Source organism: Schistocerca serialis, chromosome 2 (assembly GCF_023864345.2).
Source record: "Schistocerca serialis cubense isolate TAMUIC-IGC-003099 chromosome 2, iqSchSeri2.2, whole genome shotgun sequence".
Taxonomy (NCBI): domain Eukaryota; kingdom Metazoa; phylum Arthropoda; class Insecta; order Orthoptera; family Acrididae; genus Schistocerca; species Schistocerca serialis.
In genome coordinates, this window is record NC_064639.1 from 863,756,981 (window position 1) to 863,771,251 (window position 14,271).

The 14,271-nt window shown below is 38.6% G+C and overlaps 1 protein-coding gene across 2 annotated transcripts in view; it reads left to right on the top strand.

The window, feature by feature from the left end:
- Nucleotides 1-2,400: 2,400 nt before the first annotated feature.
- LOC126458170 (zinc finger CCCH domain-containing protein 13) overlaps nt 2,401-14,271 on the top strand; it is a 93,193-nt gene continuing 81,322 nt past the window's right edge. The window contains exons 1-4 of one of the 2 annotated variants that reach the window (XM_050095037.1): nt 2,402-2,910; nt 3,236-3,368; nt 3,446-3,550; nt 10,986-11,141. In XM_050095037.1, the coding sequence (XP_049950994.1) occupies nt 2,841-2,910; nt 3,236-3,368; nt 3,446-3,550; nt 10,986-11,141 (464 nt within the window). In that variant the 5' untranslated portion in view covers nt 2,402-2,840. Of the gene's footprint in view, nt 2,911-3,235; nt 3,369-3,445; nt 3,551-10,985; nt 11,142-14,271 lie in introns of both variants that reach the window. The other variant, XM_050095039.1, reaches the window with a different exon arrangement.

Here is a 14,271-nt window from a genome sequence, read left to right on the forward strand (position 1 = left end):
TCAGGGTTTTTACAACATCTGAATTCCATCCACACAAACATTCAGTTTACGATGGAAATTGAAAAGGATGGTTGCCTACCATTTCTGGACGTCATGGTTAAACGCAGGGTGGATGGGTCATTGGGGCATTCTGTCTATCGAAAACCCAAGCATACGGATCTGTACCTGCAGGCGTCAAGCTGTCATCACCCGTCACAAACTATGGGTGTCCTTCGAACGTTGGTGCATGGGCACATGTCGTGTCTGATAAAGACAGCCTTGTAGACGAATTAGAGCACTTGAAATCGGTATTTCAACATAATGGATATTCTGCACATCAGGACAGTACTGCTTTAAGGAGGAAAAAACGTGACCACCCACAAGATCAAGAGGATAAGGAGGTGTTTAAGTCCAGAGCATTTCTCCCATATGTCGGGAACATTTCATCGAAAGTAGGCAGAATTTTAAAGAAACATCGTGTGAAAGCAATCTTCCGGCCACCTACAAAGACTCGTGCTCTTCTGGGCTTAGCCAAGGATGATCTGGGATTATGGAAGGCTGGAATTTATAAAGTACATTGCGATTGTGGGAAAGCCTACATTGGTCAAACCACACGCACAGTACACGACCACTGCGTTGAACATGAGCGCCACACTCGCCTTTTACAGCCCAGTAAGTCGGCCATAGCCGAACATTGTATTTCCACAGGACATACTATGGATTATTCGGCCACGAAAATCTTGGCCCCATCGAGATCCTTCTAGGATTCAGTTGTGAAGGAATCCGTGGAAATACGTTTAGCGGAAAATCTCATTAATCGTGATGGCGGCTTTTTATTGAATAAGGCCTGGGACCCGTTGATTTCTTTAATTTCAACCAAAAGAAAACTTTTTATGGCTTCTGACATGTCGAGCGACAAGTAATTTTAATTTTAATATTGAAATTTTGCATTTTATTGTTTTGGACACGTCTGCGTGTATGTTTTACTTTTTTCATGCATTCGTTTGCGCTCCATAGATGCAGTAATATTATAGAGGGCCTTGGAATCGACAGGTGGCGCACATGCTACGGTAACTTACGCATGCGCGCCTGCGGCACTTTTATGTATAAATAGAGCGACTTGCACTAGCAAGCTCCAGTGTCAAACACTCGTCTGAAGATGGCTGTAAGGTTGTCAGCCGAAATATCGTGGAAAGAAGTCGATGAGATCCGGCTGCAATCCCAAAATCTTGTGGAATATTCGATACGCTGGGAAAATTTCAAGAGTCATTACAACAATCTCTCATCAGAGATCAATACAATTAACAACTTGAAGGAAATGAGAACTGAACTATAACAAATTTGTATTAAATCACTGTTTTACTATGTTACTATGTTTCTTGAGACAAAATTCTAATTTCTCCTTACAGCTCATCTCCTTATATACAATGTAACTTTGTTTAGCTTGGTACTTTTTCTGTCCATGCTCTATGCGTTTGTGTGGAAACCTAAACTTTTTAATATGGAAGTGAGTTTTCCCATTCGTAAAGTATTTTTAGTGTATACTTTTGAATTTTCATGTTATTTGTTCTGTCCACGTTCTTTACTTTGTATGTAAACCTGAACATCTTCATATGAAAGTGTGTCACCTTCACTGTCTTTCTTTAGTAATGAATTAATGTCCATGGAACTTTTGTATTTCCATGTTATTTGTTTTTTTAATGTGTACTTTTAAATTTTCATGTTTCTTACTCTGTCCATTTTCTTTACTTTGTATGTATACCTGAACACTTTAATACAGAAGCGTGTCACCTTTACTGTTTTACTTTAGTAATGCATTTTAATGTATATGGTACTTTTGAATTTCCATGTTATTTGATTATATGTTTCTTTCCCTTAATAATGTGAACTTATTTAGAAATATTGTGCATTTCTGAATTTTTTTTGTAAATATTGTGCATTTCTGACTTTTTCACAAGATATCCACCTATATGCTTTTCTGTTTCTTGGCATTACATATGTATTATATGAACATTTGTATACTTATAATATCAGTGTCATAATCATTTTAACCATTTATCATCTCAGCTCCATTCTTGACTTGTTCTATATCATCATGTGCTTCTCTGCTCACAATCTACGATCTACAGGGTAAATAAAGTTACTATTACATAATACAGTAAGTAAATGACCTCTTTTTGACAGTTTCATTTAATTTCAATATACTTGTAGTACTTCCAATGATACTAAAGTGTGGTTGCAGGCTGTAAAGATCAGTTCGCCTTCGTGTTGCGCGCAGCTTAAATATTACTGAAATTCGTATGTCCCGCCAAAGCTTGGTTCGCTTACTAAAAGGTCGACTCGCTTCGGAAACGTGGAGCCGCAGTTGCATGTCAGGCGCTAGACACAAATATGGTGCTATGGTATGAGAGCGTTATCTTTGAAATTCTGATTAGAAGTGTGTTATGTGACGTGACAGACGGAGGAGATGTATGAACTATTTTTGTAGTAGAAGTATCACTTTTTTTTTCTAAAAGAAGAAAGATAATATTGCATCTGCAAGGACAAGGGAATAATGTTCTGTATGACGCAGCTGTTGATTGTTATGATTGTTCAATGCAAATGTAGGTTATGTTAAAAGGTCCATCTGGATGCTTATGTTGTTATGATACTTATCGCACGTAATGGTTTCAAGAAAGGACACAAAAGTTTTTGTATGGTCCATGGATGTATGATTGTGTGGCTAAAGTGAGATTCAGTTATGAGTAGTTTCGGATGATACTGTAATAGCTGAAGATGTCTGCATAATTAAAGAGTTTCAATTTTACGTATTTGTTACACGGCTTGGATTGTATATACAAACAGGTTATAGTTAGCAAGCGATGGCTGTCGTCGTGGAAACTACCATTGGGGACTTCACAGTTGACCTATTTACAACAGAACGGCCAAATAGTAAGTATTGTTGGTAAATTGTTTCCTTATGAAATTTCCCCGGTTGCTCCCCTGCCGTCCCTTTCATGTTGGTGTTGTAACCTACTGTTTCAGTTTAAACGTGGTTAACAATATATGTCATTACTGTACGAAGCATCCTTCAGTTTCGTGGCTTATTTTTTAACATTGCTCTGGATTTTAGAAGCATTTTGGAGGCATTTTCGTTTTTCTCTTTTCATGTTAATTTAGAAAAGTGTATGATGCTACACTTAATTATTTTGTTGAGCCCATTACCTGCCATATGTTCAGTATTATATTCCAGGATCTATTTCAATCTTTGTTGCAGCATGCTTGAACTTCTTGAAACTCTGCCGAATAAAATACTACAACTTCTGTTTATTTCATTCAATACAACACAACTTTATAGCCCAGACGGGGGATCCGACTGGGTCTGGAAAAGGTGGAGAATCTGTTTACAGGTACAGTTGTTATAAATTTGCAGCATAATAAGCAAGTGAGGTGAAAATCAAATATTCATGTTGTATTTCGTTTTTAGCAAAATTCACGGAGAAAATGCCAAGTATTATGAAGGGGAATTAATGCCTAAATTGAAACATGATAAGGCAGGTTTGTTGTCAATGGTCAGCTGTGGAAATAACATGTAAGTATTATTTGTAATAGGCTGTGTAAACGCTGTAGGAAATTGTGTGATATAGTCTTTTAACTGAATGTGATGTTGAAGGTAAAATCTGTGGCAGTAGTAATAATATGTGCCAAAAAGATGTTAATTTCCTATGGTAAAATGTCTGATCTGTTAGGCTGACAATTTAGATACTTCTCTAAGTGGTGTAAATCAAAATTTGTCACTCATGAGACTAAAAAGAAATTTGTGCACTCACTTGCTAATTTCAGAAAGTGGTAGGGGTAAACTTTTTTCCCTCCTTGTGGAATATTTCGAAATATTGCAGTGGAAATTCCATGATGGTTACAGTAAACAAAAACATCTGAAACTATCTACGTATCAATAAGTAACTCATATCATGTACGTAGAAACGTGACAACACAATGAGATTATTGTCTTTCAAGCTACCACCTTTTTTCTAGTGAGCCTCTTCTTTTTCCAATGTCTTGCATCCTTCTGTAAATGTAGTTTAGAGCAAGATTCTCCCGGATTGTGATAGCCCTGTACAGTTTTCTTGTATAATTGACTCAGTTTTCCCAGTGCGCACACACACACACACACACACACACACACACACACACACACTCTCTCTCTCTCTCTCTCTCTCTCTCTCTCTCTTTCTCTCTCTCGCTCTCTCTGCCTCTGCCACCTTGTGGGGTATGCTACAGAGCAGTAAGTCACAACAAATATTTTATTTTCTCGTTTGTTGGCTTAACCAACTTTCAGCCAAATTATCACCCTCCATCCTAACTTATATCTCGAGGTACATTACAAATCCGCAACTCATCATCGCAATCTATATTCCCAAAAAACGTTGGCACAAAAAATTATGTTGCCGGTGTTCAGTTCTCTTCTAGTTGTTACATGTGCAAGGTTACATGCCACAGCATTTCATTCGAAGTATAAAATTTTAACAGCAGAAGACAAATCAGTAAGAGAGGAAAAAGTGCAGAAACTTGGGAAGATTTTGGTCAACTGCTAATCTGTTGATATGTGAGCTACAGAATCGATGAAGAAATGTACCACAAAATTTAACTGTCAGTATCACCAGTTAGAACAAACGCTTGTTATGTGGTAAAATTCTTGTGGTGTTCAGTGACTTGATCAGTAAAAATGAAAAGTTGCAAAAAGAACTTAAGGCCGAAAGACAGTGTCAAGAACATGAGAATTATCCAAGGCAGGTTGGAATACATCCCATAATCAATAGTAATTTATATGGTTAGCGAAAAACATTGACGATCTTACAGTTCATTTTTAAACTGTTAGGTAGTAGCAGTTTCAGTTGATCAAAGAAATTGATTTATGACATAGTCTGAGTTTTATTTTAGTTTGAAAGTTTGCAATGCACTAAAACTGCTAGGTAGACTATAAATTCAGTAGCCACACCATTGTAAGTGCACCATATTTAGAGAGATTGTGTACAGTAACCTGTGGCAGTTACTCAAGAGGTGTACATCGTTTTGACTGTCTAGTCTGAAATTTAAATTAATTTCTTGTGTTGTAGTATAACAACAACATTGAGCTGTGCAGTATATTCTAAGCAAAGATCAAATGCTGAGCACATTCCAGCATATAGTAGAGGAAAGGAGTCTGAGCTAGAACTATCCCATTTTTTAGCTATGGATTCTATGGCCTTATGATCACCGTATTGCAAGGTCAAAATCGTATTTTAGCCACACTGATTAAGTAAACGATGATTTCCTTAAATTGTTATGGGAAAATTTCATAATGCTTCCCACAACAAAGCTGTCAATAGACTTTAATATGGTATCATCTTGATCACACTGTGCACCTAATGGATAACATGGAACCAGTTATGTGGTTTACTGTTATATCAGCTGTGGATCACAAATTTCCTGCTCAATTTTTCGAAGATTAACATATGGATCTACACGAATTAATGCAGCCTCAACAGACATTCTCTCATCACTAATTATCATTGACAAATCAGTTGACGACGTCTGGTGGACATCTGGAACCCAGAAAAATGCATTGAAATATCTACATATTTAATCCCCGAGACATCTTGTACAGTGTGTGGTGGTGGCTGCTTCTCATACCACTACAATATCCACTTTTCCTGCCCCATTCATTAATAGTCCATTGAGAGGGACTGTTGATAAACTTCTGTATGAAGTCAAATATCTCTGATTTTCTTGCCTTTATAATTTATCGAGACATATGGGGGAGGGGGGGGGGAAGTAAATTATCCACTGTTCGTTGTTGAAACCTGTGTCATGGAATTTCAGCGGTAAACCTTTCCACGACAGTCTATACCTCTCTTGCTGTGCCTGGACTGGAGGTTGTTGAACATCTCCAAAACCACTTTGCCCTTACTTAATGATGCAATGATGAAACCGTCCCTCCTTCATTGAATCTACTCTATCTCTGAGTTAAGGTGCATCCACACGATGCCTTTTTTTGTGTTCAGCTGTGTGCATATGCATAAATTTCAAACAGCGCAACTATGCTGCACATGCTTCTCGCTTTCAGTGGAAATCTATATGCGTTTTGGCATTACATATGAACAGCAACTAACAATTTTGGATTACATAATTTCACAAAAATATATTAACCTCATATCGTATAATTTAAAAAATAAGTCTATAAATTAATATCTAATTTGTCGATCCATTCAAGGGCTGCCTCTGTCACTTCAAAGAAGTCTTCCTAGTGCCCATGGTAGGCTCTTCTGCAACAGGTTGTCACAATGTGATGGATCGTCTGGTATTCATTTCCACAGTCACAATGAGAAGATGAAGCACTTCCCCATTGGTAGAGGTTTTCAACACAGATGCCATGGCCTGCGCAGATCCGATTAATTGTTTTCCAGGCACATCACATTAATTCCATACCGGCTGGTCTTGTCAGGTCTTTTCAGGGTCTGATGATCCTCATGGGCAATTGTGTTCCACATTTCTGTTCACTTATGTTGATACTGAAAGTAGGTGCCTGTGGCGATTCCGCCAATAGGATAGATGGTTGCCTAGATGCCAATCAGTTCATTTGGAGTGCAGGAACATCAGAGTGCATTGAAAGCTCAGGGATTTTAAGTAACTTTGGGTATTGCTTGAGGAGGGTGTTCTGTCTTCGGAGGTGTGGTGGCGCAGTGTTGCTTAGAGATGGTAACCATTATAGAGGAGCAGAGTTGATGCACTCTGTTATTGTCCTCATTGCTGCATTTAGCTCTACATCAGTTTTTCTCACATGTGTGCAATTAAGCCACACTGGGGCACGGTATTCGGCAGCAGAATATACCAGCCCTAAGGTGGCGCATCACAGTGTCGTAGCTCTTGTGCCCCATGAGGTGCCACTCATCTTCTGTATGACGTTTTTGGGTGATCTCAGCTTTGCTGCAGTGTTTTCTATGTGCTTCCTTCAAGAGAGGGTTCTATCAAGAGTCACTCCTATATATTTTGGAGAGTCTTACTGGTGAAGGACCTGACAATTAAAGATGACATTCAACTTCGCATTAGCAGCTTACTTCAGTCTTCGTTGGATTTGGTATCAGTCTCCACTTTATGAAGTATTAATCTATTGTGATCAGATCTGTGGATAGGATCTCCTCGCCAGCTTCAAGAGTTCTCTGTTGGGTGGCCAAGGCCAGATCGTCTGCATAGATCAACTTCCTTGACTCTATTTCAGGGAGGTCAGATGTGTACAAGTTGAACAGGATTGGTGCCAAAACTGAGCCCTGAGGAAGACAATTATCAAGTTTCTTCTGTCTGCTTAGTTGGTTGCCAAGGTCTACTTGGTAGTACCTTTGATAGCATGTTGTTTATGAGCCTGATTGTGGTTTGGCAGTGTATAACTCTGGTGAGTTTGTACAAAAGTCCTTGTCTCCATACTGTATCGTAGGCAGCTGTAAGATCAGGTCCGAATCCTGCCTGTTTGATGGGGATAACTTCATGAATCTTTGGAGTGATTCGGTTGAGGATGACTCTTTCCAAATGCTTGTAGGAGCAGCTCAAGAGGGCAGTTTGGCGATAGCTAACAGTTTTGTTCGCTTGTTTACCTGGCTTCAGTATAGCTATGATCTTTGTTCTTTTGAATGCTTTTGGAATGTTCCCTGATAGCATAATATTGGTGAAGAAACATACAAGCCATCTAAGAGTCCTATTTCCACAATTGATGAGGTACTCTAAATGTATCCCATCAAATCCTGGAGCTTTGCCTTTTTTCATTTCTTTGATTGCTGCAGTGAGCTCATCTACAATGAAGTCTCTGGAGTATGGGTGCCTTCTGCTTCAAGTTTCAAAGCTTTTTCTTAACCATTCTTGTGTGTGGCTTATGTGAGGGTGCTTTGACGAGAGAACTTATTCTATTCACAATTTGGTCTGGTGTTACTGCAGAATCTTTTCGGGTGGGAGGTTCAGCCGTCATTGGTGGTTCAGTAGGACTGATACAGTTCTTCACATACATTACTCCAGCCTGGGATACATTCTCTCTGGAATTCTCTAGGCATGCATTTTTTTTTTTTTTTTTTTTTTTTTCTGTTGTTAAAAGTGCTACGATGAATCTTTCATAATTTTCACCTAGTGGTGGGATCCATGTGATCACTTTATCAAGTTCTTTGGAGAATTTAGTCCAGTTTGCTTTTCTGAAGGTCTTTCTTGGTCTAGGCATTGATCTGATTACAGGAATTTTAATTCCTACATCTAGAATTACTGGCTGGTGTTGGCTTTTTGGAAAACCTCCAAGGACTGACCTCACTGGATGTAGAAGTTGTCCCTGAGAGTTCTGTGTTACAAAACATAGGTCAGGCTTGGAATCCTTGTTCCAGGCTGCAGATTTAAATGTTCCCTTGTCCTTTGAGCCAAAAACTAGGCTGAGGTTGTTATTTTCAGCCTAATTTGCTAGGTCCTCATCATTTTCGTCAGTATTGCTGTATTTACAATTGCTGTTGAAGTCGTCGATATATACACTTGGATGCAAGGAAATGGGAAGAACATGAGCAGGTCAGTTATCTGCTGGAGGCTTCTAGTCATTTTTTATAGTAACATCTTCAACTTTAACTGACACATTCGCAGTATTTTGCATGGAGTTTGCAGATATCAGATGCGCATTTTCAGTGTTATTGCATATATAGGTAGCACAGGCTTAGGTCTGGTGGTATGTAGTTCCACGGACTTTGTAGCCACCTACATGTCCTCTTGAATACAGTCTTTGCTCATTGTTCTTGAATGACTGCCACATCTACATTATTTTCGAGTAGTGTAAGAGAGAGATGTGATTTAGATCGGTTGAGCCTTCAAAATTGAACTGTAAAATTTGAATGTTATGGCTCAGGTGTCTGGTTGGTTGGCTCTGAGAAGGACCGTTATGAAGTAGTTTAGCGTTCATGTTTAAGCCAGGAGATCTGTAGTAGATAAGTCTGTCTGCCAGCTCTGATACTCGTTTAGCACCACCCAGGGGATACGTGCAGCGTAAGTTGTGCTGCAGACACAAGTATCTTCATCCCCCATAATGTCTGTTGACTCCGAAGGAAGTGTGCGTGAATTTATAGATGGTTACAGACAAGGAAAAATTGTATGGAATGCTACATCGAAAGATTATTTGAATAAAAAATTGAGGTGTGATGCCGTGAGTGTCAAGTATTGAAGAAAATGTCTCTGACCATATTATTGTAAAAATAATGTGCCATAAGGACAGGTAGGAAAATAGTGAATAATAATTTAGAAATTTATAAAAAGTGTATTTGAAAAATGTAGACGAATATTCATGCTATGGTGGCTTAATAACACAACTGAGGAGCATGACATGTGAAAAAAATTAAATGATGGGCTGTCAGTAGCTCCTCAACAAACTACTGGAAAGACAAGTGAGGTACATTGATGATGTAAAAAGTATAAAATTTGAAAACACAACCTCCCTTCCAGAGGATATTGACACCGATGAAGTCCAAGGATGTTAATCTACATATAATCAAAGTTGTTTAAACAACTCTTTTATTAAATTAAATTGAAAGTTAATTAACCCTCACATAACGACTAAGCGTCTCCATTGAATATTTCTGAGTTTCAGGAATAATTGTGGAAATTCTTTGTTTTGAAATGCAAAATAAATATTTCAAACTAATATGTAAGTTGCTGGTTACTAGCTAACAAAATGTAATGTGCAGTTTCCCAAGAAGAAAATCTGAAATTTCGCTGTGACCTTTAAAATTTGGAAACAAATTGTTGTCATCACATTGTATTTATTGTACCTCTATCATTTAGATAATTCTTTACCTGTAGTCACTTTTGCCTTGTCTTTTTATTGCAATAAATACAGCACAAGCTCCCAAGAAAAGAAGAGGAATGCGTAGCAAACATCTTGCGTATTGAGGCAATGTGTAGACATGAGAACACTCACAATGGTCACTCCACTTTAGATTCGCTGATAACTTCGATGTTGAGCACCTGCAAAATCCAGTCCTTCCACTTTAGGTTTCATACGCACTGTTTTATGATAGCTTTTCCTTGCTTCACAAGTGCCTACAATTTTCTTGGGCATGTAATCAGAAATAGCCTTCTGCGCAAGAGTCTAGTCTGTTGGAAACTGAGGTTAATTCCAAGCTACAACTCCAAAGGCTCCTGGTTCAATCACTAGCTGGAGTTGGAATTTTTTCGGTCACTTATTATTACTTTCATCTCTGGCAGTGATTATTAATGTGAAAATTCTGAAATTTTGCTGGTAGTCAGAGTCTATGTTAAATTGTATGTCCCCAAATAAGTGACAGAACAAGTCAATTAAAAGGTCAGAGGAAGGCAGGGGCATCAGACATGGTCATAACTATTACAGCAATGCAGTGTTCCAACCAATATTCGTGTTGTGAACAGCTGTACTGTTAATAAAAGATTAAAAATTATCAGTGTTATTATTTGGGACCATACCAGCGAACAGAGCCACTAAAAATGTATAAAGTTTGTCTCACAAAAATGTTTCCTGGAAAGTGGTTAGCTGTGGAGGAGCAATCACATCTTTAGTCATCATACACAATTTAAATAGGTGTTACTGTTATAAAAATGGTGTAGCTTGTATTTTCACCCCCTTTGTCTTCAAAAAGTTTTCTCTGAAATCTTTGTCTCATCGAACGTGCATTTTTCAACATTCTTCTTTTTCTGAAATGATTAAAATCGGATAATTTTCTACATACATCATCTGGAACCAATTATATCAGTTGCAGGACATGATTTTGCCAGATAACTACTGAATCAAAAGCAGCTGCACTTGTTATTCACTTTGATTGGGAGAAAGTACGTTTTAGAAAGTTTAGTGGTAACTTTAACTTAGTTGTTGGTTTGCTAATACTTACAGAGAAAAATAATCAGATTTTTATATTTTAAATTTTGATGATATATTTTTTCATAGGTATTTCATCTTGACTTTTTGTGCCACAAAGGTGTGCATGTTCAGTTTTGTGATTTTTAAGGTTTGGATCACAGTTCTTCATAACCCTCGCAAAGGATCTTCAGTCCCTGGATGGTGAGCACTGTGTCTTTGGAGAGATAGCAGAAGGTCACGAAATTCTTCTAAAGTTGAATGAAGCAATTTGTGATACCGAACATAGGCCTTACCAAGATATAAGGTAAGTTTATCAGCAGAAAGGCTTCCCCACATTTGAATCTTGCTTTCACTTGCATTCCTGTGTCTCAGTTGTGCCTCTGTACCATAATTGTTCTAAATAAATGTAAAAAATAAATAATTGTTAAGAAGAGAAGCAGCCACATGACAGTCCCCAAAATGGGAACTTGACCAATGCTGCCCCCCCCCCCCCTCCACACACACACACACACACACACACACACACAAAAACTAGCATTAACATTGTCTTTCAGATTTTAGAATCTCATTCATCAGAGTAAAGATAGTAATACAAAATTGTGTGTGCACAAATATGCAAGGGTAGGAGAAATCGTTCTAAACTCTGAACAAGAGATTTGAAATGAAGAAATGATCTCAAATTAACAGTAGAGGTAACAATATTCAAAATTGAGTCTACAGGTTGTAATAAGTGACAGATAATTTATGAATCAAGGATGAGACTTAAAACTAAATCAAACTGAATTCAAATCTCCGGTTGCAAATGCTTATTAACGAAAATGAAAAAAAAACGAAATATAATAGGAGGAAAACTTGGTGAAGGATGAAGAAAAATATTTTAAAGTGGGAAAAGAGGGAAGAATAAAGGACCACAGGAATGTATTTTTCAAACACAAAATCAAATGAGCAAGCATAAGTTGGGACAGCCGACGATAATGCTGAATATAGCAAAAATATATGAGTGAAGGCTGTTAAGAGAAATGTAATAAAAAGAGACTGGGCCAGGTAGACGGTGAAGCAAAGTACAGTTCACGAACTTTCTATTGGGACAGCTTCAGATTTTTGTGCATGAATTATGGAATACGTAGCTCTATTCCTCATGTGTAATGCCACAGGGAGAGGAGAAGCAATGTTATCCATAAAAGAATGACATGTAAAGCTGTACAAGACTGAAAATGAAAATGCTTTATGAACCAGAAGTTGTTTGTGTTGGTATATGTTCCTACTTCATGGTTATCATTTTTCACAAAAATCTGAGATTAAAAATATATATCAAGTTTCAATGTGTGCTTTTGATTGGTAGCAAAATTTCCTTATTTAAAATTGTTAAAATAAAAAAGAGAAGCTTGTGGCACGTGCAACTTGATTGAACCTGAAACTGGGGCTGAAGGTAATGACTTTGAATGACTCTTGGGAGCTCACTGGGAGAACTGGATTTTGGAGGAAAGGTTGAGGTTTGTCTTGAGGTTGTGAATTGCCAGTGTAAGGTCTTCTTGTTTTTTATAAAATAATACTACGGGAAATTGAGCTGTACCTGCTACGCTTGGCAAGTTTGGAAAATGTGGAACTTGTTGAGGGTTAAGAACAAGTTTCTTAGAGAAGTGGAGAGGAAAACTAGTTCGTGGTATCGCACAAATATCTAAATGGTGTGCAGTGTGTTTCTTGAGTTTGCTGCCAGACATTTGAATAATGTGGTTGGCAGGTAAAGTGCTGATAGTAGCAAGATATGGTGAGCAGGGAGCAGCTGATTAGTGTGGAATTGGCAGGTTAGTAAAGTACTTGAAACAGTAAAGAAACTGTGTAAATTGGAATTTAGGGAGATGGCATTTGTACACGTGGGAGCATAGACAGGCAATCACGCGTGACCTCATTACCATTCGGAGATGAAAAGGTTGAGAGAATTGAGAATAACCAAATGTAATTAGGAAACCATGAAGTGTATTACAGCTACATTTCACTGTGGTGTCATGTAATTTTAAGTTAAACTTGAGGTAATTTGTGAGAAAGCCTCTGTGAAGCATTGTGTTAGCAAACTTGCATACCAGTAAGTGCAGTGTAGCAGCATATTGGTTAAAACAACATCTGCACAAAAGGATTGTGAGGTGGGCTACCTGTGCTCAGCAAGGCAGACAGACCAAGCGCTGGATAGTAGTGTGACAAATACTCCTTGATCCATATAAAAAGCTGTGAATTCTGAAGCAGATTAATTCGGAATCCAGCAGCAGCACCACAGTGCCATGGTCATTGCTGGGCAAGGGGCAATCTTCACGTCACTTAGCTCCACGGATGTTGGAACGATTTTCGCTCAACAATTGGGCAGGCATTGTGGGTGACCATCTGATTGGGGCGGTCCATCTCTACCTTCTCAACTTACTGGAGCAAATTATCTTTATGTTTTGCAAGAAACTCTAACCAGTCTGCTCGAAGATGTTCCCCTGGACATACAACTACCCGTGTGGTTGCAGCATGATGGGGCACCCGCACGTAACAGTCGTGCTGTGTGTGGATATTTAAATGAACTCTTCGACAGCCGGGTAAATGGCAGAGGTGCTCGTAGGACGTGGTTCCCACGATCACCAGATGTCATGCCACCGGACTTTTTCCTGTAGGGATTCGTCAAGGTTCTAGTTCACCCACCCAGATGGGAACCATCTAGAAACGAAGAGGAATTAACAGGTCGCATTCAACATGCCGCCAGTCACATCAGGGCAATGTCAGGAATCTATCAAAGAGTTCGGCAAAACACCGTTCAACATTACCAAGCCTGTGTCATGTCAGAGGGTCGCCAATTCGAGCACCTGCTTTAAGTAAACAATGTCCTAGCTACAAAAAAGGCACTTTTCAGGGCCGACACAATTTGTAAAAGACTTTCTGTATGTGAACTAACAGCTGTTGATGGGTTTGTGGTTTGTTCCTGGTAGGTCTTATGATAAAACTACACTGGATGTGTTGGGACCCCAGCGGATTTGCCCCCAGAGTGGAAGGCTGGTGCGAATGTGTGGGCTGCCTTGGGTGCATCACGATCTCTGGCAGGCAAAGCATTGTTCCAGAGCATCCGGCAACAGGGCAATCGGAACACTTTGCACAAAGTTTCCATGCTTTAAAAATTGTGCATTGTAAACCTAAGCAACTTTAGTAATTTTGGCTCATACTGGCATCAGATATCCAGTTTTTCTCCACCCTGTATAAGCGGTGAACTGAGTAATGATTCAGGAGGGGAAGCTAAGTTTAATCATTGTTTCAATGTGTAGTAGTAAAAATGGGCAGCCACTTAGGCAAGAGTAGTTAAGTTGTGGTAAGAAGTGATACGATAATATTACATTTAAGTGTTTCCTAATTTGATTTTGTGCAGAGCAAGGTATATGGTTCATTAACTAAGCATTCTCATTTATATT